The 27,302-nt window shown below is 39.1% G+C and overlaps 1 protein-coding gene across 7 annotated transcripts in view; it reads left to right on the forward strand.

Annotated features, from left to right (window-relative positions):
* The first annotated feature begins 15,706 nt into the window (after positions 1-15,706).
* PCTP (phosphatidylcholine transfer protein) overlaps positions 15,707-27,302 on the forward strand; it is a 90,866-nt gene continuing 79,270 nt past the window's right edge. For all 7 annotated transcript variants that reach the window (XR_009215234.1, XM_058445395.1, XM_058445396.1 and 4 more), the window contains exon 1: positions 15,707-15,887. Coding sequence is in view for 6 of the 7 variants with exons in the window: in XM_058445395.1 (XP_058301378.1) it covers positions 15,747-15,887 (141 nt within the window). In the remaining variant the exon portion in view is untranslated. The remainder of the gene's footprint in view (positions 15,888-27,302) is intronic.

Below are 27,302 nucleotides of genomic sequence, written 5' to 3' on the forward strand. Positions count from 1 at the left end.
TTCAAAATAAATTTTAAATAGGAGACTGCAGCGTATAAAGTATATGTCAGTGCCTGGCATAAACTAGACACTCATTTATTTTTAGTTCCCTATACCCACTAAAAGTATATGTTTTGACTTTCCCTATAAAATAATGCCAAACATTTCACGATGTGATAGCCAAACTGAAATTATGCTTCTATGATCTTTCAGCAATGTTCTTGGATAAATGAGTGAAAAGGAAATAAAAATAACCTTTAAGTGTTAGGAAACCTTTCAATCCAGCTACACACCAGCTTTACTCACTCACTTCCTTCTCTCTTCTGCGCCCTCTACCGACTACCGACTGCGAGTCTGTATTAAATTAGCAAATTTAACTGTTTTGAACAACAAAAAAGCAATTTTCCCCAGCCTATGCCTGAAAGTCGTTAAAACACAAATGATTGCTTTAAAGAATCATGCTGTCTTTTTTCTTTTTTTAGTGGCACCAGGAAAACCTAGCTATAATGTAAAAAATGAGATAATATAGATAAACCTAAGTAAAAAATAAAAATCACATCAACTCCACCTTCAATAGAACTACCAATATTTTTTGTATCTTCACACTACCTTCTCTACATAATATGTACATTATTTTTCTTATAAAAATAGGATTATATATTTTGCATATAATTTGTATAAACTTTCTCTTTTTGTATTAACCATCCATGGCAAACTCTTTCCATGTCGATAAATGGATAATCAGAAATGGCTATGTCATGTTCCATTGCAAGGATGTCCCACAATATCTTTGTGGGAACACGTTAAGTCTGCTTCCAGCTTTTCTTGTTGCATTTTTTAAAAATTTCCTCTCATGTCTCATCTTCTCCATGAATACGTGATAGAAGCTAGGGCCAATAGTGATAATAATTAATCTCAGGGGCTACAAATGACAGGTATCTCAATATACACACTCTTTTGTTAAATACTTCTGCCTCATTCCGTTTCCTATACTGCTTATTCTTTCCTACTAAATTGCATCCAAATATGCAGTATTAGTGCACATTTAGTGTGCACACAATAGGGAACATTTTGTAAAGACGTAAATTTTTTTCTCAATAAAATTCAAGAAGACTTTTCACCTCCAAAAATGAGAATTGGCAGTCATGAAGAAGGTGAAATCTCAATACATAAAAATAATGAGAGAAAAAGATAAGAAATAAGGGCTCCTAATCCAAGGCATTTAATCTATGCAAAGTAGAAATTCCAGAGAATATAATGGAACTGAAAGAACAAAAGCAAAGGTGAAAACAATAGAAGGAGAACATTTTGAGCCAAAGGAATATTTAAATTTGATACTTAAAAAGATTAACTGAAAAGAAATGGAAAAAATATCCCCACATTTCTAGGTATATCCAGGCAAAATTCTTGAATATAAAAGACAAAACCTTCTATGAGAATCAAGGCTTTACGCCTGTAATCCTAGCTCTTTGGGAGGCCGAGGCAGGCGGATCACAAGGTCAGGAGATCGAGACCATCCTGGCTAACACGGTGAAACCCCATTTCTACTAAAAATACAAAAAATTAGCCGGGCGAGGTGGCGCGCAGCTATAATCCCAGCTACTCAGGAGGCTGAAGCAGGAGAATGGCATGAACCCCGGAGGCGGAGCTTGCAGTGATCTGAGATCGCTCCACTGCACTCCAGCCTGGGCGACAGAGAGAGACTCTGTCTCAAAAATAAATAAAGAAAGAAATAAAATAAAAAGAATCAAGGCTTCAAGAGCCCCATGTATTCTATAAGGGAATAGAAGTCAAGCCATTTTCCCCAAAGCTGAATGCCAAGCAGTCACTGTTTACAGAATTTTGAGCATGAAATCAAATTAGGAACTCATGAATAGTGAAGATGTAGTTTACAAGTACTCAAAGTAAGCAATAAAGTCATGCTTTAAAAACATTTTACAAATGCAAAAATATAATTCTTTACAGAGAACAGGCATGTTTTAAACCATAATAATACTAATCCAGATTTTTATTCCAAGGTATAAGCAAATCCAGGAAATGGCAGATGTTAGTGAGAGGAAGTATAAACTTACTATATTTATTTTACACAGAGAAAGTCGGCAACAATTTTTTTTCTTTATACTAACATACATGATATATCTATTCAAAACCTAAAGGTAACTATTAATAAGATTTTCTCTTTTTTAAAATAATTTCATTTCTTCATTTCTAATGTTCCTTCTTTTGAAAGACAGTCATATAGGATGGATGCCTTCTATTTTAGTTATCTATTCCTGCATAATAAACAACCCCAAATATCAGTGGCTTAAAAGAACAATAGTTATTTATTTTGCCTGTGAATCTGGAATTTAGCCCAGGCTTAGTAGTGACAGCTCATCTCTGCTCCAGATAGTGTTAGCTGGGGCAGCCCGACAGGATTGAGTGGGTGGGTGGGAGGATCTGCTTTCAAGAGGACGCCTTGATATGGTTGGCAAGTTGGTGCTAACTGCGGCTGGGGAGCTCAGGCTCCAGGGCTGCTGAGGCCAGGCCCTTTAGATGTCCTCCAAGACGTCCTCTTCACAAGATGCTTGGGCTTCCTCCTGGGATGGTGTCTGGGTTTTGGGTTCTAAAATGATGTCTGAGTTCTGACTTTGCAGGCGAGACGTTTGAATTGTATTTAACGCACTGTCAAGTCATTGGAGAGTTTTAGGGAGGGAGTGGCATGATGTCTGGGTTCTGAGGAAGCTGTTTCATCTTTTATCACCAAGTCTTAGAGGTCACAGAACGTCACTTCTGATGTAGTCAGAAGTCTGCTCCAACTTAAGGTGAAGGGACACAGGCTCTACCTCTTGGCGAGAGGAGTGTTAAAGTCATATAAGAGATTATGTGGGAAGAAAAATACTGTTGTGGCCATTTTTGAAAAATACAATGAGTCCATCTTCAAAATGCTAAAGGAAAAAAACTTTTTTAATTTTAAATTTAATTTTATATTTTTAGAGATGGGTTTCACTCTGTCACCCACGCTGGCACAAGCATAACTCATTACAACCTCCAATTCCTGGGCTCAAGTGATCCTCCTGCCTCAGCCTCCCAAATAGCTGGGACTTAGACCTGAGCCACTGTGCCTGGCCCAAAAAAGTATTTTTAAAATCCCCAAATAGGTGCTCTTATTTGGCTTGGTGGTTATGAGAAATGCCTTGGAATAGAGGGATCTGGATTTGAATTCCATTTGTAATATTTACTTTCTGTATATCTTTAGAGATGTCCTTTAGTCTTCTTAAACCATTCGTTAAGTGGAAATGGAAATACTGATACTTAATTCACTGGGTTTGTAGTGAGATAATATACTTAAGTACTGAGCATAGTCACTGACACATATTATGCAGTTAATAAATGGTACTTTTTAGTTTCTTGTTTTTTTTTTTTTTTTTTTTGAGATGGAGTCTCGCCCTGTCACCCAGGCTGGAGTGCAATGGCGTGATCTCGGCTCACTGCAAATTCCACCTCCTGGGTTCAAGCAATTCTCCTGCCTCAGCCCCCTGAGTAGCTGGGACTACAGGCGCGCATCACCACGCCTGGCTAATTTTTTGTATCTTTAGTAGAGATGGGGTTTCACCATGTTGGCCAGGCTGGTCTCAAACTTCTGACCTCGTGATCCGCCCTCTTCGGCCTCCCAAAGTGCTGGGATTACAGGTGTAAGCCACTGTGCCCAGCCTAAATGTTAGTTTTTAAAAAGACAAGAAAGACTGCAATGCTACTGTTTACATTGCTTGGAAGTTCTAGCCCAGTGATTGTCAAGTTTGTTTTTATCAGAAGAACCCTTTGCCTCTCTGGCCAGGTGCAATGCCTGTAATGCCAGCACTTTGGAAAGCCAAGCTGGGAGGATGGCTTGAGGCACGAAGTTTGAGACCAGCCTAAGCAACACAGCGAGATCCTCGTCTCTACAAAAATAAATAAATAAAAACCTTTGCTTCTCATAAACATTTCTTCAGAGTCTGAATGCAGAAAACCAACAACTTAGCTTTTATTTGTAAAGCAAAGATGACAGAGCCTAGAGCTCTGTACCTGCTAGTTTACCCTACTTCCTGCAAAGACATCAGGAGCAACTGCTGAGACATTATGAAAACCATGGTTTCAGCCCAGCTCATTTAATATCATGGGAAAGAAGAATGATTGGTACAGCTATTAGAAAAGCTATGGTAAAGTTATCTCCTTTTTTCCCCTTAACAATATAATTGTCTATTTAGAAAACTGAGGAGAGCAACTTAAAAACTGCTAGAACTAACAAAAGAATTTAGTTTGGTGACTAATTCATTTATCATTTATAAACACACATATATATACACACACACATATAGATCTATAGCTCTAGATCCAAATCTCTCTCCCTCTGTATGTACATATATATATATATATATTCTAGATATATGTCCAGAATTCTTATATTATTTCACCCAATAGATATTTGCATACTTATTATGTGCCAGGTGTGTGCTAGTGACCAGGGAGGCAGTGGTGAGTAGGGTAGCAGGTCTCACTGTCCAGCTTATGCTCTGATGTGGGAGACAGACGCTTAACTAATTACTAACTAACTGAGATTAGTGTTGGAAAGCAATTAATATTTATTTATTTATTTATTCACTTTTTATTGTTTTCCTCCTACCCCTACTGGGGTACAAATCCAATAATAAATGCAATAAATTTCATGCAAGAAGAAAAGGAAAGGCTGAAATAAAAAAAAAAAAAAAGAGTTGAGGGAGGGTTGGGATTAGGGGAGGAGAGTCTGTGGAAGCAGTGCTCAAGCTGATACCCAGAGGGTAAGGATGGCTGAAGTGCTGAGGAGGACAGGTGAAGAGGAGAGAACAGCCTGGGGGTGGGGTGATTGAAAAGAGAACACAGGACTTTGCAGGCAAGGAGTTTGAATTATATTTAATGCTCTGTGAGGGCGTGGCATGATCTCCTTAGCATTTTAACACAGCTCTCTCTGTCTCCGTGTAGGGAGTGGATCCAGCAGGGAGATGTCAGAAGGTCACTGAATCATCAGGGCAACATTGATAGTGGCTTCAGCTGGGTGGGCAGTCCAGATAGAAAGAAATGAACAGATTTCAGCTATGTGGGAAGTAGAAATGGAAAAATTGTTGACAAATCAGATATAGGGTTTGAAGAAAGCAGAAGAATATAGTTGTAAGGTTTTCAAACTTCCAAACAAATCTGATTTGTCCTCATGGACACACAACTTTAGTGAAAAAGCAAGTAGGAGGTGCCCAAATACGTTTTCTTCCCTAGTGGAAGTGGTCTATATTAAGTCTGCTGAAGTCACCCAGAGCATAGTCTACTTTCCCAGAGAAAGACAGCCAGGACTCTGATCCACACTTGAGACCTCCACTATAAAGAGAAGATTTCAGGTGCAGGAAAAAAGGCACCGACATTTACGCTGATTAGTATGAGGGTGCAGTTCTGTAGTCTGGGGATCACAGCCCAAGTGTAACTCTAGACTTTCGGGCTGAAATATCCTGGTGTTGAACTTGGATCTCCTGCCATGATGAATCAGGGAACGGAAGGGACTTCGTAATACAATACATCCAGCTTGTCTGTGGAATCCCTTTACTGGAAGAAAGGTGAATGGTGACTTTATTCTTTGATCCCTTCCAGGATTCAAACAAACCTAGTGTTCTGAACTGTCAATTTTATTTAGTGAGTTTCACATAAAGTATCTGTATTAACAGGCAAAACTGTAAACTCATCTTTCTTAACATCTGATTTTCATGTTCTTATTTTACTTATGTTAGCAGGCTAAATATACCATGGACTCTCAGTCTTTATGGATGTATGACAACGTGGTTTGACTAACCGAATAACAAAGTTGTTATCCAATGTATCCTTGTGCCTCAGTTCCCTCATCTGTAAAATGAAAGTGGTAGACTCGATAACACATAACATATACATAAAATGATTTCTCCAATTCGTTGTTTGTGTTCATGTGTTTACATGGACTACTGGTTAAGGACGAGATTTGGCATCTGATACACCTTTGTACTCTACAACAGCCATTAAGGCCATGAAACCATAAAAATTCATACTGAAGGAGCTTTCAGATGTAGCCTTTAATGTATTCTTTTATCTATTAGTGTACTCACTCATTTGACAAATATTTATTAATGATAAATACACAATTGTCAAATGAATGAATACATAAATATGAAAGAGAATACATTAAAGGTGATATCTGAATTATTTTTCAGCATGACATTATATGACATTTATGGCTATAATGGTTCATAAAAAGCCTTTTGGTAATGAAGACCTTTATAAATGTAATGGGGTTAGAAGCTATGTTCACTGCTTCATGCCTGCAGATTCGACATCCATAATAGATGCCCAAAACATGAGAAAGGGGGCTCTAAAATCTCACAGAACTGACTCTAAACTCCAACTCTGCCTTTGACCTGCCCATGAGACCTTGGACAAGTTACTTCACTTCTCTAAACCTCAGTTTCTTCCTGTGCAACCTGGAGATTATAATAGAACTGACTTCACAGTGGCATTGTTGGGATTAAATGAAAACACTTAGCATAGTTCCTAGTCCATAATGAGTACTCGGCAGGCTTAAACTATTATTAACTGACTGTTGCAAGTTATTTTATAAGCTTTAGAGGCCAGCAACAGTTGTCTCTAAAGCTTATAAAATGACATTTTTTTTTTTTTGCTTCTCCATTGCCCTACCATGATAAAACTCTAGTGCTTTTGTGTGTGTGTGTGTGTGTGCGTGTGTGTGTGTGTGTGTGTGTGTGTGTGTGACGTATTCTCACTTTGTCCCCCCAGGCGGGAGTGCAGTGGCGCAATCTTGGCTCACTGTAACCTCTGCCTCCTGGGTTCCAATGATTCTCCTGCCTCAGCCTCCTGAGTAGCTGGGATTACAGGTGTGCTACTGCACTTTAATAGGAGTAGACATTCAGTAGTACAGGTTGAATAGACTAGAACTAAACTGATTTGGATGGCAATTGAAACATTAAAATCCACTCTGCTGTAGAATTTAGAAATGCCTATCAAGTTTTCACTTTCACTTTTCAGAGTGCTTTTGCTCATGTCACCTGTTTAATCATGTCAGCAAGGCCTTGGGATCGGCGTTATTATTTTTACGTCACTGTTAAGTAAACAGGTTTAAAAACCTAAAGTGACTTGTCTGGTTCTTAAAGTGACTAGAACTTGTCCTTGACTCTTATCTTGGGAATCCACATACCAAATTAATTCTGCAACGTGAAAAATATCTTTAGGGACAGTGACAAGTTCTGATCTTACCCAGATGTTTTCTCTATGATATCACATATTTCATTCACTTCTCAATTGCTTGGTGCACAATAGCTTTTACTAGTAAATGAGAACAGATACAGTAGCCTCCCCTTAGCCGTGGTTTCCTTTTCCCAGGTTTCAGTTACGTTCAACTGAGATCTGAAAATATTTAATGGAAAAATTCCAGAAATAATTCATAAGTTTTAAACTGTGTACCATTCTGAACAGCGTGGTGAAATCTTGCACCACCTCACCCCCTTCCACCTGGGACATGAATTATTCCTTTGTCCAGTGTATCCACTCTGTCTATGTTAAGTGACTCACCTGCTGGAAGGCAGCCAGCTCAGTTATCAGATTGTCATGATAATTCAGTGCCTTTCTTCAAGTAACCCTTATTTTACTTAATTATCCTATGTGGTTATTAGTTATTGTTGTTAATTTCTTACTGTGCATAATTTATGAACTAAATTTTATCATAGGTATGTATAGGTGGGGAAAAACGTAGTGTATATAGGGTTCAGTCAAGAAAAATCATAGTGTTTGTAGGGCTCAGTACTATCTGTGGTTTCTGGTACCCACTGGGGGTCTTGACATCCCCTGAGGATAAGGGGGGACTACTATATACTTTTAATATCTCAAGTTTTTGAAAAAAAATTGATCAACAGGGAATGCATGTGTGTTCTCTATGCAGTTAGACATGCATTCATTCATTTTTAATAGCATTCCAAAATGGTGTTTTTTCTGCTATTTTTTCATTACAATTATATCTTTATTAGAATTTTTAAATTTAAATTATGTGTCATTCAAAAACACCAAAAAGGGCAGATAGTAATAGAACATTCATGAACCCACCACTCAGCATATACATTAATATTATGCCTTATTTAGTTTATGCTTTTTTTTAAAAATAAAATATTACAGCTACCACTGAAGTTAATCTGAATCCCTCCTATTTACATTTTAAACACTTCAGGGCATATGTATAGTTTATAAACACTATTAAGTTCCTTACCCTGTACATCCTTCTGTGACTTGCTTTTTTCATTTAACAGTTTTCAAGATTTATCCATGATATACAAGTATATATATTTTTTATTTCAAAAACTATCAGATGAACATATTTATTATTTACTCTGTGGTTGGTGGATATTTATGTTGTTTCCAAGGTTTTTCCACTAAAATAATGTGCATCCTTATGCAGTATTATCAGTTCTCTCAGGTATACTCAAAAGTGGAACTGCTGGGTCAGACTGTGTGTATTCTCACATTTAATAGGTCTTGTTGAGTTGTTTTTAAAATTACTACTTGCACTTTAACCAGAATGTTTTATGTTGGAACTTTCATTTCCCTGAAAATTCACCAACACCTAAAGTTAGATTTTAAAGTTTTTGCCAATTTTCTGTAAATGAAATGGTACAACTGATTTTGCATTTTTCCAATTACTATGTAAGTAGAACAGCTTTTCCTTGTTTATATGCTGTTTTGGTTTTTTCCCACTGTTCATATTTTCAGTTGCATTATTTGGGCTTTCTTATTGATTTCTAAAATTTCATTGTATATTTTCAATATTGATCCTTTGTTGGCTATGTGATTAACAAATGTCTTCTACCAATCTATGTGATGGATTTTAATTTATAGTGTATAACTGAACAGGAATTCTTGCTTTTTAAAGTAGGCAATAATTGATGTTTTATGGTTTGTTCTGTGTTGTGTCTTTAAGAATTTTTTTAACTGTTAGGTAATAAAGCTTTACTCCTATATTATAATTTAAAATTTTCCACGTTTTGCCTTACGCAGTTGGTTCTTAATATTTCTGAAATTTCCATTATTGTATGATATGACACAGGAATATAATTTTAAAAATAAGGATAGCCAGTTGTGCCAACAGCAGTTTTAAAATTGTCCATTCTTGCTTATGTACTGTGTTTCAAAACGTACATGGACTTGATGATGGATAGAAAGATGCTACATGAGTTTTTTAAAAATCATTTTTTCCCTATCCCTAGGTCAATATTATATTATTTTCTTTACGATAAATCCTAATATCTTATAGGGAATATTTTTATTTTTTCCCTCCTACTTTAAAAAATTGCTTTCCTGTGTTTTCAAATTGCTTGACCTTTAACACTTTCTTATAAATTTTAGAATTGGTGTGTCAAGTTCCTTGAACACCCTTTATGGAAATCTATTTAAATACCATTGGATTTATAGTTTCGATAGCTAGAAATGGTGTTTAAAATATTAAATATTTTAAGCCATGTGTATAGTATCAGTGAGAAGTCAGTCAGAAAACAAACACTCTCTAGGTATCTAAGCAGAAATGAATTTAATTCAGGGAATTAGCTGTGGGCTAGCTCCTGGAATAAGTATGTATTTGTTTTGTTTTTTCGTTTCCAAATGTATAGGGGGCAGAAACTGGCTATTTTTGTTTATTTGCTCTTCTTCGTCTTCTTTTTCTTTTTTCTTGTTTTTTGCATTGTCATTGGAGAACACTATTTATTCTTCTGTATTTGTTGAAAACATCCTTTGTGGCTTACAAGAGTGCCAATTTTAATGAATGTTTTATGAGGATTTGCAAATGTTAGGTGTGTTCTACTTATTGAGTATGAGGTTCTATATATGACCTTTAGATCAAGCGTATGAGTTTCATGCTGAAATCTTCCCTATCTACCAGTTTTTTTGTCTGCTTGGTCAATTTCCTAAAAAGGAGCCTTAAAATGTTCCACTGTAATGATGAATTTGCTGATTTCTCCTTATACTGATGATAACTTTTGACTTACGTATTTAAGATTAAGTTGTAAAATGAATATATACAAATTTAAGCATTCTGAGAACCTGAAGAGTTGTCCTTTTACCATTAACTCAGAAACTTCTATTAATTTTTTCTTTTAAAGTCCATTTATTCTGATATTTTAGGAATCAGACAAGCTTTCTTTTCTTTTCTTTCAGATTTACTTGTAAATATTTTCCATGCCTTTAACTTCACATTTCTGTGTAGTTATGTTTTAGTTTTTGTCTCTTATAAATACATATATCTGGGTTTTTCCTAAATTTTTATTTTGAATAATTTCAAATATGCAGAAAAGTTGAAGAAATAGAAAATAAAATCCTGGCTACCTTTCATCTAAATTTATCAATTATTTAGTTTTGTCACTTTTGCTTCTCTATCTATATATCAATCACACTTTTTTTAATGGAACCATCTGAACGTAAGATGCAAGTATCATGCTGCTTCACCCCTAAATAATTCAGCATTCATTTCTCAAGAATAAGAATATTATTCCACTCAACCACAATAACATTGTTTACACCTACAAAGTTAACAATAGTTTTATAATATTTTCTAAAAGTGGTGCATAAACAAATACCCCCAATTATCCCAGAAATGCCTTCTAATGGCTTTTTCCTAATCCATGACTCAAGATTTATGCATGGCACATAATTGTTATTTCCCTTGACTATTAGAATAGCTTCTTTCATATTGAACTGTTTTACTAGTTATTCTGAGAAATTTTCCACTTACTGGGTTTGTCTGTTTGGGGTCTTATGACTAGTTACAAGTTAGACATTTTGGCAAAAATGTTTAGATGATATTATAAACTTATTGCATCACGTCATGGAGGCTGTGATGTCAGTTGTCCCACTATTTGTGATGTAATTGATAGCTTGATTAAGGTGGCAACCACTAGATCTTCCCATTATAAAGTGACACTTTCCTGACTGTAACTAGCAAGTAATCGATGGGTGATTCTTTGCAATGAAATGCAAAGTTTAATCTGCATACCCTTTCACCCAGTGGTTGCAGCATCCATTTATGATCCTTGCCTAAATCTATTAATTATTAATAGGGGGTCAAAGAATGCAAGTTTTCAAATGTTGACATTATTTCTACCTGAATTCTTTGGCATTCTTTTCTTTTCTTTTCTTTTCTTTTTTGTTTGTTTGTTTTTGAGACGGAGTCTCGCTCTGTCACCCAGGCTGGAGTGCGGTGGCGCGATCTCGGCTCACTGCAAGCTCCGCCTCCCGGGTTCACGCCATTCCCCTGCCTCAGCCTCTCCGAGTAGCTGGGACTACAGGTGCCCGCCACCACGCCCGGCCAATTTTTTTTTTGCATTTTTAGTAGAGACGGGGTTTCACCGTGGTCTCGATCTCCTGACCTCGTGATCCGCCCGCCTCGGCCTCCCAAAGTGCTGGGATTACAAGCGTGAGCCACCGCGCCCGGCCTGGCATTCTTTTCTAAAGAAGAAACTTTTCTCCTCTCTGTCTTCCCTATTTTTCTTCCCTACTTTTTTTTTTAACTGAGTAACACTGTGGAAACACAGATTTCTTTTTAAATCCAATATTTTATAATCTATTACTATAACTATTCTTTGTGAAATTTCCCCAAATTTGGAGACTGGGAACTCTTTCAAGCCAACTTCCATATCTTTTAGACATAACTCTAATTGTCTTTGAACATCTCTCCTTATTCTCAGGAACAATATGTTTTAGGCTTACTTTAGAAGTTCCCTGCCCTAGTTCTAGAATCAGTCTTTTTTGAAAGAATCTTTTAGTAGACAGTGATATATAGAAGCCAAGAACTGGGCCACAGGTGTGCTCAATGCTAATGGCGTGCCAATGCTTCTAGTCTTCCAGATCATTTTAATGGACAGATCAAGGAACACACACACACACACACACACACACACACACACACTGAATTGTACTGCATTGGTGAATATATCACAACTTGTTTTATCCATTCACCCATTAAAGGTCATTTGGGTTGTTTCCAGTTTGGGGCTAATACAAATAAAGCTTCCATGAACATTTGTGTACAAGTCGATGTTTGAACAACGCTTTATTTTTTTCTCTTGAGTGAATACCTAGGAGTATGATGATTGGACTATATGGTAAGTGTATGTTTAACTTTTTAAAAAAATTGTCAGTTTTCCAAAGCGTTTGTACTGTTTTCATTTCTACCAGCAATGTATGAGAGTTCTAGTTCCTCAGCATCCTTGCCAACACTTGCTTTGATTAATCTTTTTAATTTTAGCTATTCTAAAATAGCCATAGTGGCACTTAATTGTGATTTTAATTTACATGACCCTATTGACTAAATGTTGTTGAGCATCTTTTCATACTCTTATTTGCCACCAGTATATATTTTTTGGTGAAGTGTCTGTTTAAATTTTTTTTACCTATTTTTATTGGATAGGTTTTTTTTATCATTGAGTTTTGAGAGTTCATATCCGTAAAGTTTAATATGCACAGTTAAAGTAAACTAAACAACACTAAAGTTAATATCTTGCATCTGCCTCCTTAACACAACTCTGACCTTGCCCTCCCTTGTTCCAGGTTTCTGTAGGTTAGAACTTTAGTTCCACTTTATTTTTATATGTGCCTTTTTTTTTCTGTATTCTCCCCACCTACCCATCCCATCCCCTGGCCTCTTTATTTCTCTACTTATCGGGCTTCAGTCAGAAGTGTTTAGCCTTTTCAATGTGTCCTTCGTGTTTCTTAATTACTCTTTCATGTTTTCCATTTCTTTATACCTCTGTTCTGCTTCCTGGGAATTTACTCACCACAGCTACTTTCTTATTCCCCGATCTCTCTTGAACTGTGGTAGGGCAACTATAGTACCTTTCTTTTAAATTCTTAATTTTAATAACTATGTTTTGTATTTATGGAGAGTCTACTTGGTTATTTTTCAAAGTCAATGCTCTTCTCTTCCCCACCTGCATTCTGAATCAAATTAAAGGTAGATGCTAATCAGACAATGGATCAGCATTTCACCTTTATTACAAATAAAGCTGCTTGGAGAACAGGGCTTGGGTTTGTGGCAACAATAGGATTATAACACTCTGCCTATAATCAAACTTGCCCTCCAGGCACAGGCATCATTAGGAAACCTAGATTCTGGTGTCAGAGCCTGTCCTCTTGAGTCTACTATACAACCTAGGGCAGATGAGAATGCATATTTTCTACAAGTAGACAGTTGCCAAAAAGGGAGAGCCAGAAGGGTTGATCTAGACCTGACCAGTAGTTCCTTCTCCTAAACTCATCAACTACAGTCATGCATATCATAAGAACATTTTGGTCAATGTTGGATTGCATATATGATGATGGTCCCATATGATTATAGCACCATATTTTTATTTTACCTTTTCTATGTTAATTAGGTTTAGATACACAAATACCATTGTGTCACAATTGCCTTTGGTATTCAGTACAGTAACCTGTTGTACAGGTTTGTAGCCCAGGAACAATAGGCTCTACCATACAGCCTACATATGTAGTAGAATCTACCATCTAGGTTGGTGTAAGTGCACTCTATGATGTATGCTTTAGGATGCAATTGCCCGATGACACATTTCTCAGAATATATCCCTGTTATTAAGCAATGCATGACTGTATTTAAATCAGCCATCTTCTCCAGAGTAGGAGTTGAGCAAATGAGTGAGGTCAAACATATTTCCCTAATGGAAGTTCCTCCACTGGGAAACATTGCATGGGGAGGTGGGGAGAGGACCAGTCATCCATTCTAAGGATATCCAGGAGCTGGTGTTGCTGGCTTTCATTCTCTCTTCCCTTTCTGAAACCTGGAAGTACCCTTTTTCACTTTTCAGCTAAGCTATGTATTTATAACTATTTTCAACACGTTTTAACCAACATTTCCATGTTTGAAGCCAGGAGCTTTAGCTGCCATTTTGCCAGAAGTTGTTTCACAGAGTTTTTTTTCACAAAGGAAACAGGCTATTAAGGCAATTTCTCAAGAACAGGCCTTCCTGGATCCCTTTCCTAGCTGTTTTTAGACTTTAGAGATACCATAAAATATTTCCTAACATTATTCTTTCATTAACTGTAATAAAATAACTGAGTGTAAATTTCAGCATATTCAAGGGTATATTTATTTTTCTCCTGAGTTTAGTAGGCAACACACTTTTAAACACATACAATAAATACAATTTGAATTACATGCCTTATATCTTGCATGATGTCATTTGTGCTCTTATGCTTGTCTCCATTAGTCTATTGCTATATAGTAATAAAGCTTTATCAAATCAAACCTTTATAATGGATTCCTTGAAGATACTTGAAAATACTTCATAGCCAACAGTTTTTACACAATTGCTTTTTCGAGCAATGAATTTCCATTTAAATAAAATATAGATTTACAATACATAGAAAATTTACAAGGCGTTATAAAACAGTGGGAAAGTATGTCTAGTCTAAACTTTTGTGCATTTTGTCTAGGAAAATTTCACATCCCTCTTTCCACACCTATAAAACAAAACAGAACCAGGACTGACTTGAGGAAAGCAATTATTTATCTCTGCTGTGTCTAACTAAGCAAGCTGCCAAATGTGATCATTTGCCTGATTGGAAATTCGCATAAATGAAGACTTTGCCGTCAACTTTCTTTCAAGTAAGGAAAGAAAAGCATTTCGATATAGTAACGCAAAACAAGTGGAAATTTTTATTGAACATTTACTTGGACGGTCACTGAGCAAAATTATTCCTTGTCCAACCACCTCCTCAGCTGTAACTGGTAGCACAATTCTTGACCCATTTTACAGATTAGGAAACATGAGTTTCCAGAGTTTATTGGCACTCATGTGGCTGTTACATCGTTTTGATATTTAAACGACCTGCTTTAATTCAGAGTCAGGTAGTACAGTCTGCTGGTGGGAAATACAGTATTACTCAAGGGACTTCAAAGGAAGAAGAAGACGTTTGAGTTGCACAGTGAGCTAAATTATGCAAGTTGCAGAAATCCTAGGTGGATAGTATGACACCTTTCAGATCAGTTTCTACCCTCAAGGGTGGCAACAACCTTGTAGATCCATTATGGATTAGGTTTCTAAACTGTTTTGGTGTCATGAACCCCTAGAGTCTTCTGGGGAATCCAATGGACCTCGTCTCAGAATCATGTTTTAAAATGTATAGCAGAAAGAAGAGAAATTATATTGAAATACACTTCTGGCATTTGACCCCTTAGGATTTTTCCAGCATTTCTACTCTGCCCACCTCTCCTCTCATGTCTACCAAAGAGGCTTTCTCTACCTTATTCAGAAAGGTAAATGAGAGACACTCAAACAGGTCTGCAGGTTACGGGCGTAGCAGGGAGTATGGGATGGGCTACTGAGGAGCTGTTTTTGAGGTGACATCACTGTCTCCCTTCCTCTTCCTTTTCCCTTCCTCTTCCTTTTCCCTTCCCTCTGGAAGCCTCCTCACTTCTCTAGCCCTTCCTTCCTTCCTCACGTCAAGTCCAATTTTTCTCCTTTTCCTTCTCGTCTATCCTCCTCACTCCTTGCTCAGCCCCGCCCGCTTTTCCAGGCCCGCCCCTCCAGGGCCCCACTCTCAGGCCGCTCCTCCAGTCTAGGCCCCGCCTCCTCCTCCGTTTCCTGCCAATGGCGCTGGGGCAGCCGGGGCAGCCCTGTCACCCCGCCCCGAGGCCCACACCGAGGGTGTCCGCGGCCTGCCCCTCCAGGAGGAGGAGCCCGGACTGCGGAAGGATGGAGCTGGCCGCGGGAGGCTTCTCGGAGGAGCAGTTCTGGGAGGCCTGCGCCGAGCTCCAGCAGCCCGCTCTGGCCGGGGCCGACTGGCAGCTCCTAGTGGAGACGTCGGGCATCAGCATCTACCGGCTGCTGGACAAGGTAGCGGCCAACCCGCTGGAGGACCGCGGGGCCTAGAATGCGCCGGGGTCGACCTCCCCGCAGGGAGTGAGGGCCGGTAGTCGCGGGAGGGACGGGGGCGGGTCTTCTCCGGCTCAGGAAGGAGCTCCGCCCGGACCCTGTCTCAAGCTCTGAAGCTAGCGCAGGGGCGGTGCCTCCAAGTGACTGCCCTGCAGATCCAGGGGAGTTGCAAGGTCATAGGAGTTCAGCCTCAGATCAGGACCGACGGGACATGTAGTTAGAAGTTAATGACAGTTGAAACGTGGGTCAGCTGGTTCCTAGGCCCGTGCACAAGTCTGCAAGGGACGTTGATCCGCACTCTCCAATGCGTGCCAGTGGCATTTGGGGGGCTGGGGGTGGGGGAGGGGCGGTATCTTGGGGCTTTGATATAGGAGGAAAAGAAACAGAACTTTCCAAGGACTGGATGTGCAGAGTGGTGAGTGTCGGGGGTTGCCGAGAAGGGCCCTACTATTTTAGTGACTCTTTAGTGTTTCCTTTGGTTGTTGCCCCTTCCTTCCAAGTTGCTCTTAATAAGTTGAGTCTGAAGCTTCAGGCAGAAGGAGTAAAGATGTAGGAGGAATGGGATTGGTTGCTGAAGTCTTTGGAACCAGGTAGCCATCCAGGTGGAAGGCATTGCCCCTTAGGCCTGTCATCCAAGGCTTGTCATCCGTTGCTTTGTGTAATAGTCGCAGCATGGCAAGTAGGTTAAAAGTCGCCTGCAGGTAATGTGGGTGAAACTGAAGTTTCCTAATACAGGACCAGGGTATTATAGTGTTAGAGTTAGGAGGATACCTCATGCTCACCTGGTTAAACCAGGTGAAGTCACTCCTGAAATGGCCCAGATAAGTGAATAGCAGAGGTGGGATTGGAGGGTTCCTGATCTTGTGAATGTCAAACATGTGGTTGCCTTTTTAGGCAATTGCATTTTTGTTTACATCAGATATAGTATTTTTATATTTTAAAACAGAAAACAAATGTTTGCAATATTTAGAAGTTGCTCACCTGTTAAACAGGAATGAAAACTCTGCCTGCCTCATTGCAGGGTTGTTAGGGGGTTCAAATCCAATCTGTCAGATATGTGTGAAAATTTGATAGCTGTAAATAACTCTACAATGCACAGGACAGTGACCCCATACCTCTCCCGGGGAAGTATTATCCAGTCCCAAATTGTAATATTGCCAAGGTCAAGAAACCCTACTCTAAATAAATGGAGAATATAGGTATTATGAAGAAATTTCCTGTCTAAATACATATGTATTTGCTTTGGATGCAGTCCGTCCCTCTCCAGTTAGTGGGACTGTAAGACATGCCACTTTGAATACTTACAAATTAGTAGGGCAAGCCTTTTCATAATCCAGAACACAGCAGATACTGCAAGTGGCTAAGCTGCCATATTTACTTTTTTTCTGTATACAGATGTTATAACTTGATGGATTACTCACTCAACAAACTCTGAATGCTTGCTGTGTACTAGGACCGTTGGGTTTAACAAGATGATCAAGAAGCTCACAGTCTAGAACAGGCAGAATTAATTTCTTAGGGTAACTTTAAAAGGTACCTTAGTTCGAAAACTGATACATTTTCAGACAAAGTCTTTCTTTTAATTTTTATTTTTTAGAGATGAGGCCTTGCGATGTTGCCCAGGTTGATCTTGAACTCCTGGGCTCAAGCAATCCTCCTGCCTCAGCCCTCAGCCTCCCAAAGTGCTGGGATTACAGGGATGAGCCACCACACCCAGCCAGGCAAAATTCTTTTATCTTCTCTGCTATTCCATGTTTCTTACCAGCCACATCAAGGCTTTGGCCAAGTTTTGTTGATTCTACTGCTCAGACGTATCTAGCATCTGGCTTATTTCCTCCCATTTTCTTTCCTTTATCTTTGCTACTTTGGGTACTCGGCACCCCTCACTTAGAATTGCAGTGACCTCTTAACTAGTTTCTAAGCCTACCACCTCTCTGCTCCTGTCTATCCTACACCTTCCGGTGCAATCAAACATCTGAGAAGCAGCGATCTTATCACTACCTTTTCAGTGGCCTATTGATTGCAGAAATAATAATAATCATCAGTGTAAGAGCTAACATTTATTGCATGATTTCTTATAATTCAGGTGCTAAGTGTTTTGGAAGTACTGATTTACTCAGTCCTTGCATCAACCCTATGATAAGGTACTATGATGATCACCTTTTTACCTATATGTAAATGAATGCATAGAAAGGTTAAGTTGGTTGCTCAAGATTCCAGCTAGGATCCAAACCCAGCTGTCTGCCTCCAGTCCTGTGCCTTCAACATGCTCCTGCATTGCCTCTCCAAACAGAAGGCAAATGGTGCCTGGTGGGTACACTGAACTAACTTGGTCTCGACTCACATTTCCATCATTCTCTCCTATTACTTTTCCATAGACCTGACATCTTCTCCTCTAGCCAGCCCAGACCACTGTGCCATCTTCCCTGTATACAAACGAGGCAGTTGAGGTCCAGAGAAAGTCAGTGGCATATACAAAGTATATGGCTAAGAAGTGGTGAATAAAACTGGGATTTAGATCCAAGTCCATCTGCCCATGAAGCCCCTACTCTTTCCCCAAGCCACACATGCTCTTTTTCTAATAAAGCTTCCCGCATGTGGGATGGACCACCTTAGGAGCGTGAGTCCTCATTATTGGAGGTACAGTACTGTGTTGGAGAAAAAACTCAAACTGTGTTTTTTTCATTATCTCAATATCACCAGCCACACAGAAGCACAGAAGACTCCTGTGACCAAATGTCTGAGGATTTCTCCCCAAACACCAAGTAAGCAGTCAGTTTTGCAGTGGACATCAGTTAGGTGTCCTCCTGTTCAGTGTTGACACTACCTACCTGGAAATAGTGTCAGATCCCATAGGTTGAGGTCCCAGTCCCACAAGATTAACCCCCTCTTCCCTGCCACTTGTAATGCCAGTTGAAAGCCCCAGGTTGTTTTACCTGTGCTTCTAACCAACTGGCTATAAATAGGGGATCCCATGACCCCCTCCTTGGATTCAATTAATTTACTAGAGAGGCTGACAGAACTCAGGGAAACACTTGCTTACACTAACTGGTTTATTATAAAGGATATTACAAAGGATACAGATGCATAAGATGAGGTATGGGGGAAGGGTCTTGGAACTTCCATGCCCTCCTTGGATGCATCACCCTCCAGGAACCTCCATGAGTTCAGCTATCCAGAAACTCTCTGAACCCCATCCTCTTGGGTCTTTTATGGAAACTTCATTGGCTAGGCATGATTGAAGCATGGACAACAGTTGAAATGTGACTGGACAGAAAGGGTCTGAGCTCATATTAATAGACTGATTGGGGAAACCTAAGAAGGCCTGTCCAGATTCTTCTGGCCTCTCCATGCAACATTCCTTCTTCCAGGATATGGGGCAGGACCCTCCCTGGAATGAAGGTCTTGCAACTCTTGGCTCAACTCCTGAGGCCTAAAATGCACCAACATACAAAAGACTGTAACGAGGGCTATGAGAGTTATGAACCAGGAACAGTGGATAGAAACGTGTGTGTGTGTGTGTGTGTGTGTGTGTATTGGATGTACAGTACTGGAGTATGTATGTGGGTGTGTGTGTATACTCTATGTCCAATACACACACCCCCTCACACATATGTATACACACATATGTAAATTATATATTTATATACATACATACACATATATGTATATGTACATATTATATATATATAGCTCATAATATCACAAGTACTGTATTCAGAAAGGAGACCAGAGACCATTTGTTTATATACTTCACTCAGCCTTTATCGAGGATCTGCAATGGGTCAGATTTCCATCTATGGAAATGGATCTAAGATAGAGTGGCTCCCCTGAAGAGTCTAGTGGCTTAGTTATGAAGTTATGGGCGTCGGTTGAACTGATGGTCCTTTAAGGACCCGATTGTGCATAGCATGCCTGCCACTGTGTGGTCCGAGCTGGTTGTGATGATCCTTCTCTTTGCTTCCCACACTCAGCATAGAGGTGGCCAACCTAAGGCCAAAGCTATGTGGCTTCTTGGGGCTCTTGAACAGGATTTGAAACAAGGATAGGGAAAAAGAAAACTGTGACCATGATTTAAATGATGCTGTAACAAAGTTACTGTTGTGTGTCAAAGACTGAAACGAGAGTAGAGGCTCTTGAAAGAGATTTCAATGTAGCAAATTGTATTTTAAAATAGAAATAATAGAATTGTGTCCTTTTTTATAGTAGACACAAATGATTCTGAATCCTGTTCTTGGACAAGTGGGCAATTTTGATGTACAGCATTTTGATAATTTTTTTTGTTTTTTATTTTTCTCTTAAATCACAAAATTCCGGACTGGAAAGTTTCTTCTAAGCCATGCTGTCCAACACCATCATCTTTTTCCACAATTTCTTCTTTCTTTGGCTACTCTATTTCCTTCCTTTCTTATTTCTTCTGTATGTTGTAACGATAATAACTTTATTTGATGCTGCAAATTATAAATGCTGTCATATAAGTTTTCACTTATCCTTCTAAACAGATGTGGAAGGTAGGCAAGAACAGGCTTACTTTACAAATGGAAATAAGATCCAGAGTTGTTGAGCAAGCCACATAAGACCTCATAACTAATAACTAACATGAACAGTCTACTATGATAAACTCAGTACCAAATACACAGCTTGCTTCCAGACAAGAACTACATTCTGTTTCCGGAGGCTACAGCGAAACTAGACCGGGGCTGCCGTAGGTATTGTGGGAAAAGCATGGATTTTGGAGTCAGAGAGTCCTGTGTGAGAGTCTCCGCTCTGTTCTTCTATCATTCATTTATGCATTTGGGAGATATTCATCAACTGCCTCCCATGTGCTACTGTCTTCAGAGACCCTGGGGATAAGTGGTGAAGAAGGAACATGGTGCTGCTGCTTCAGTGAATGAGCTTCTTGAACATGGATCATATTCATTGATGAGAATAAGCCCATAGTATATAATGAAATATCCAGTGGAAAATGCTATAAAGTGCTTTAAAGAAAATGCTATAAAGAAAATAAAGCGAGATAAAGGGATAGAGAGATGGCATGGTAGGGTAGCCAGGGGTGATGTGGTGTGCTTCAGATAAGGGAGTCCAGAAAGGCCCTCTGTGGAGGTAACATTTGGCCGATTTGAATAACGCAAATATCTGGAGGAGAAATGAATCTGAGAGTGTTTCTCAAAGTTCAAGCACGTTGGAATCACTTGAGAGAGCTTTACAAACAATACCAAGCCCTACCTTAGGGATTCAGGTTTAACTGGTCTAGGGTGGGGCTTGGGTGGTCCTTTTGATGGGCTCCCCCTTCACATAGGGGTTATTTTGTACTCTCTCCTTTCGTGTATGTTTGAAATCTTTCATAATAAAACCGTTTTATACACGTGTGTTGTGTGTGTGTATGATGAATGTGTATATATGTATAGGCTTCTCAGGAGATTCATATGAGCATGCTGGCTTTTAAGCCACTGAGATAGAGGGAACACTGGGTTCTAGTCCCTCAGCCAGGCTGAGCTTGCCTCATTTTCCAGGAGGAGCCAAGAGGCCCACAGGACTGGAGTAGATATGGGATTGAAGAGTGGCCAGGGGCCAGGCCCCACTTACTGGCCAGGTGATATTGATCAGTTACTTTTTCATTTTGAAATCTCAGTTTCCTAATTTGCAAAACCTGGACAATACTTACCTTTCAGGGTTGTTGTGAGGATTGAACGAAATGATAACATGGCAGAATGGTTCTCAAACTTGAGTGTGTATTAGAATCTCAAACTTGAGCATGCATTGAGTGTGCATTTGGATATATATATGTACACACACAAAAGCATGCATTGAGTGTGCATTAGAATGTATAAACACACACACATGCTTGTGTGTGTATATACACATATATACATATATATACGTATATATGTGTATACATATATATACACATATATACGTATATATGTGTGTACATATATATACACATATGTATATATATATGTGTATACACACAAACGTGTGTGTGTATATATATTCTAATGCACACTCAATGCACACTCAAGTTTGAGATTCTAATATATACTGAAGTTTGAGAACCATTCTGCCATGTATCATTTCATTCAATCATCTCAACAACTCTGAAAGGTAAGTAGTATCCTGGTTTCGCAAATGAGGAAACTGAGATACACACACACACACACACACACACACACACACGTATATATATATGTGGAAAATACTATATGTGTGTATATATGCACACATATAGTATATATGAATATATACACACGTATATATATATGTGTGTGTGTATATACTAATCACACTCATCAATGAATGTGATCCACGTTCTCATCAATGAATAAGTTCTATGTTCATGTATGTATGTGTATAGATAGATAGATACTCTTCTTTTTTATGCATTATATTTCTAACCAGCTGCTGAGTGACGCTGATGCTACTGGTCCAGGAACCACACTTTGAGAACCGCTGGTGGATGGGGAGCATCTAGCATGGTGCTGAGGCAGTTCTGACATTGAGAGCTAAAGTCAGAGGCAGGAGAATACCCTAGAGATGAGATGCAATGGAAATTGAAAGGTGAAAGTGAGACCAAAAAATGTCTTAAGACAAAAGCAACATCCGTTTTAGGGCTCCCTCTCCCTGATGTTTAAGTTAGTGGCCACTCGGGAGTAAACGTGGTCCCCTGAGCAGTGCTGAGAAGTTCCCCTGAGAGAAGGGCCATGGGTCACTTAGAAAAGCTCTTTCAGTGATCTGCAGGCAGGCCTTGCAGGAGCTTTGGGCTTCGTTACCGTGCCATTAACCACTGCAGCATGCTCATGGAGTGTGAAACCAGTGCGCGGAGGCTCACAGCTTCAATTTAGACAAAATAAATGTTGGACTGAAAAGCTCTGGCTGATGGCTTGACTTATTAAGTTTTTAAATCTAAATGTCTGGCACTGTGAGAAAGGACAGCCTACATTGTGTTTTTGCTCTTGAATAGGCCTTCTGATCAAAGAGTTTGGTCAGGAGCAGACAGTACTTTCCCAGGGACTGTTCTTTCCTGTGCTCTTGACCTACTAAAATTCTCAAAGGCCAGCATGACCGGAAAAACTGCATTTGGGCAGGCTGGGCTGAGAGAAAGTTTGGACTTTAGAGAGAAACACAGATCCAACTCACAGGAGAACAGATTTCACTCTATAGACGTGAAATCCCTACTCCTATTTCCCCAGATGGGATAATAATCCAATTAGCATCATGAGCCCCTTTCCTTCAGGATTGTAAAACTGTTCTGCTCTTTTCTCTCACCCTTCTGATTACCAGCACGATTGATAGAATAATTCTTTAGCCCTGGTCACTTGTGGAGTTGAAATTTACTTGTGGGCAGGGTCACCATGTCTCCAGGACACCCATCTGTGGCATTCTACTTCCCACCGTAGACCAAGGCCAGCTTCTTCTTTTCTGTCTCCCTTGAGTGTGCAACTGGATAGATAAGTTAGAGCCTCAGTTTTTTGCTCTCCCTGCTTCTCTCTTAGGATAAGCCTGTGGGTATGAGGCCATGCGAGAATGCTGGTCTCAAAGTTCAGGTTTGGTGGAAGGAAGGGAGAGGAAGGAGTAAGATGCCTCCCTTCTGTCTCCAGGTATAAGCCAAGCTTTATGCTCTCACTCTGTCTTTCACCAGATTGCTGTATGGTGATTACAGGAGGTGGCTATTAATAAAACAAAAAACCGATATTTCATTCAGCCTTGGGAATCCCTTGAGAAGAGAGGTGACTTGTAGGGAAAGGTATAGGCATTCTGAATGCTTGGACTTAATACCATACCAACATCTGGAGTGAGCCAGCGGGTGAATCGGGGACAATGCTGAATGGAGGTTCTTGTCTCTATAAATGTGCCTTTTCTGGACATTTTGGAGAACATCTTTAAGCCTCAGTTTTCCTGTCTGAAAAGTGGGTTTACTGTTGGTCCATACATCGTATCATTATTTGGATTAAGTGGGATAATCCATGTAAAAGCACTTGAATCAGTGCCTGCTATTCAGCAAATACTCAGTAAATATCAGCTATCAGTATTGTTTTACCCAGCTGTGTGCAACCCTTAGGGATTAGACCTATCACATTTTCTTAGAGAGGTCTTAAATATTAAATCAGATTTAGTCAACTGTCTGTCCTTGTAGAGTCTTGGCACATACTTCCCAGCAGCAGCTGCAGCTTTGACTTCTGCTATTAGAACTGCTTTACTTTGATGAAAAATGCTTACTTTTCATACCATCTGAGTCTATTACTTGCCCCAAAGTGGATGGACTTGGACAACTTTTAGATGAATAGATTGGGGGGGTTTCTTGTCCCTCTGAGGAATGGAAATGAGCTCTTCTGTGAGAGGCAAAGAGAACTCAGTGCACACTCATGAGTGCATTCACAGGATTTGAGAATATGTGATTTATCAAGACCGCCTTGTAGTTAGTGGTGTAAATTCAGATAAACAACATAAATTGGAGGGAATGAGTGGTGCCTTTCTCCAGGCCTGGTTGGGTGATGGGACATCTATAGGAGATTACTCCTGTGTGGGGATTGCAAATGTCATTTGCAATCATTATGACATTTTGACACATTTCATATGTAAATGCATAGCATCTCTTTCAGAGTTTATTCTGCTTGGGACAAATAAGTGTACTATTGACAATAATATCTCTCAGAATACTTTAACCTTATAAATATAATTGAAAATAAATTGCACAGCTGTTTTTTTTCATGCATTTGAATCACCATTGCTAAGAAATATACCAGTTTAATGTTTAGACAAGTTAGCGAGAGTAATGGCATCTCAAAAATTAGTGATAACAGTAACAGATTTCCTCGCCATGCATTCCCCTGTCTCCAGCCTCCATTTCTTCACTTATAAAGTGGAGTTAACAATGCTTACATCACAGGATTATTGCAAGTATTCATGATTAAGCCCAGCCTGGCTTAGAGCAGGTTCACTGTAGATATTGGTTTTCCTGAAAATGTACATTACAGTTCTGAATCCTAGTTCTTTAATCTGGAAAAAGGAGATTATCATACCTACCTTATTAATGAAATAGTAACCTACCTTATTAATGGGAATGATATCTAATATTTACTAAGTGTTTATTATGTGCACCACATAATAGAACTTTAGATGGATTATCTAGTTTAATCCTCATAATCATTCCATGAAGTAGAAACTTATTAGACCCATTTTGCAGGTTAGTAGTGGAAGAGTTTAGATTCTACCCAGAAGGTGAATCTGAGCCCATGCTATAACCACCACACTGTCTTTTCTGACTAGCTTTTCTGACTTATGAGCCAGCACTTTGGAATAGTATATGGAAAAACTTGGCACAGTACCTCATCTGTTGAAAGTGATAATATTCATCCTTTCTCTATACCTGCCTTTCTCCTGGTTCTTTTCTGAACCCTTCAGAAGCAACATCTAAAAAAAATACTTCTTCTGGCCCTTTGGAGGCCTGTTGGGCAAACACACCAGGCTTAGGGACTCAGGGGAGCATCTCAGTGGGAGGTCCGTTCTGGGTGGCCTGGAGCAGGAGTACTGGCTTAGGGAAGGAATGGGTTCCCATCCAGGCTTTGCCACCAACAGCGTCATCAGCTGACTCTTGGCAAGTCACTCACATTACACAGCTGAGCTAAGACCCCTTCCTGCTCTAAGATCCTGTGTGATGGGTCTTCTTTATCTTTATCATTAGGTTGTGGTCTGGAACAATGATTTGGGGATGACATGCAGAGAAAATACAGCTAAATAAGGAGACATTGTAGGGAATAGAAGGGGCCAGTGTGCAAAGACACTCCATTTCTTTCTGTCTGTCCTGTTACTAGCTGTAGGACTTAGGCAAGTAAGTTGGCCTCTCTAAGCATCATTTCCTTCTGTAAAGGTAGAGATAACACAAACTTCCCTATCTACATCACAGGGCTATCTTAGCTGTTACATGAGAGAATGAATATAAAACTTTGGAAAGTGGACCATCCTTAGAAAAACAATGACTAGTATTATTGAAAGAATTTGTAGCAGGTCAAAGGGATTAGAAAACTCCTTCAAATACAAAATACATGACTTTTGCTGTATTGCTAATAAATCACCAAGGGAAACAGAGTCCAATCTGCAGTCAAGTAGAAGCCTCTGCTTGATTTCTTCTTGGAATTAAGATGTAGTGAATACCAGCAGGTATTCACTATATGTACTATAGCAGGTATATATAAAAATATATATACCTACTGGCATTATATATACACATATATATCTGCTGGTATTATATATAAAATATATAATATATAAATATATGAATATATATTCTATATATAACATATTGTATTTATATAGAATAATATGTATATTTTTATATATTTATATATTTTTTCTGAGTTAGTTATTCAAAGGAGACAGTACTTTTTATAACATGTCATGTAGGGTCTTGTATGCGTTTGTGCAAAATTAAATGTTGTACTTCAATTTAATATCCATTAAAGTGTCCATTATCTCTTCTTTTCCTTGACAGTGCATTTCAGCAACATTTATGTACTTCTGTATTGTTTTAATGAATTTACGTATAATTATATTTCTTGTAAATATTCATAAGTCTTATGTCAACCTGCTTTTTTCCCTTGATGTCAAATTTTTAAAAATAAATCTGGACTTGGTAAGTCTTGTATTAAAATGGATTATTTCAAGGAGTTACAGAAAGAAGTATTACAGTAGGAAAAGTGCCTTGCCAATAAGCTTTGCAGGCATCTTGGGAGTTGCAGAGCTGTTCTTTCATAAAGAGGAGCAAAGAACGTTAGAAAGAACAGTATGCGGGGATGTGGGATGAAAGGATGGCGTGATCGGATAGCAGATCAGAGAATACTTTGCCCTGAGCCCAGCCTGTTTTCAGGAGGGACTGTATGCTGGGTCACGTTTAGGATGGGCCAAAGTTCAGGGGCCTGGAGGAAGGAGAAAAGTTCAACCTGTTGGGTTAACAAGCATTTTGTTCTGGTTGATCAGTGGGGCTGGGCAGCTCAGCTAATCATTTATAAGACAAAGAAAGGGAAATCTGGAGGGTCTGTGTCTGGCCTTGTCATAGGTAAACCGGGGCATCCGTAAGTCTTAATCTAAGTCATATGGGGAAGGGTAGTGGATCTTCGCAGTAAACTTAATGAAACACAAAAGGTGGGGGATTTCTTAATCTTCACTGTAATCTAGGATGACGGGTTCAAATAAAATTCAGCATTGTTGATAAGGACCACTATGTCAACTAGGATTGTTTTTAGCTACAAGTAATAGAAAATTGAACAATCAATGACAAACAGAGGCATGTTTATCTCACTTAATAAATAGGTCAGAGTTCTACCTGTTGGTAGAGTTTGCTGTCATTGATTTAGCAATCAGTGATGCCAGCAACCTTCT

The sequence above is a fragment of the Hylobates moloch genome, unplaced genomic scaffold, assembly GCF_009828535.3.
Source record: "Hylobates moloch isolate HMO894 unplaced genomic scaffold, HMol_V3 SCAFFOLD_10, whole genome shotgun sequence".
Lineage (NCBI taxonomy): Eukaryota > Metazoa > Chordata > Mammalia > Primates > Hylobatidae > Hylobates > Hylobates moloch.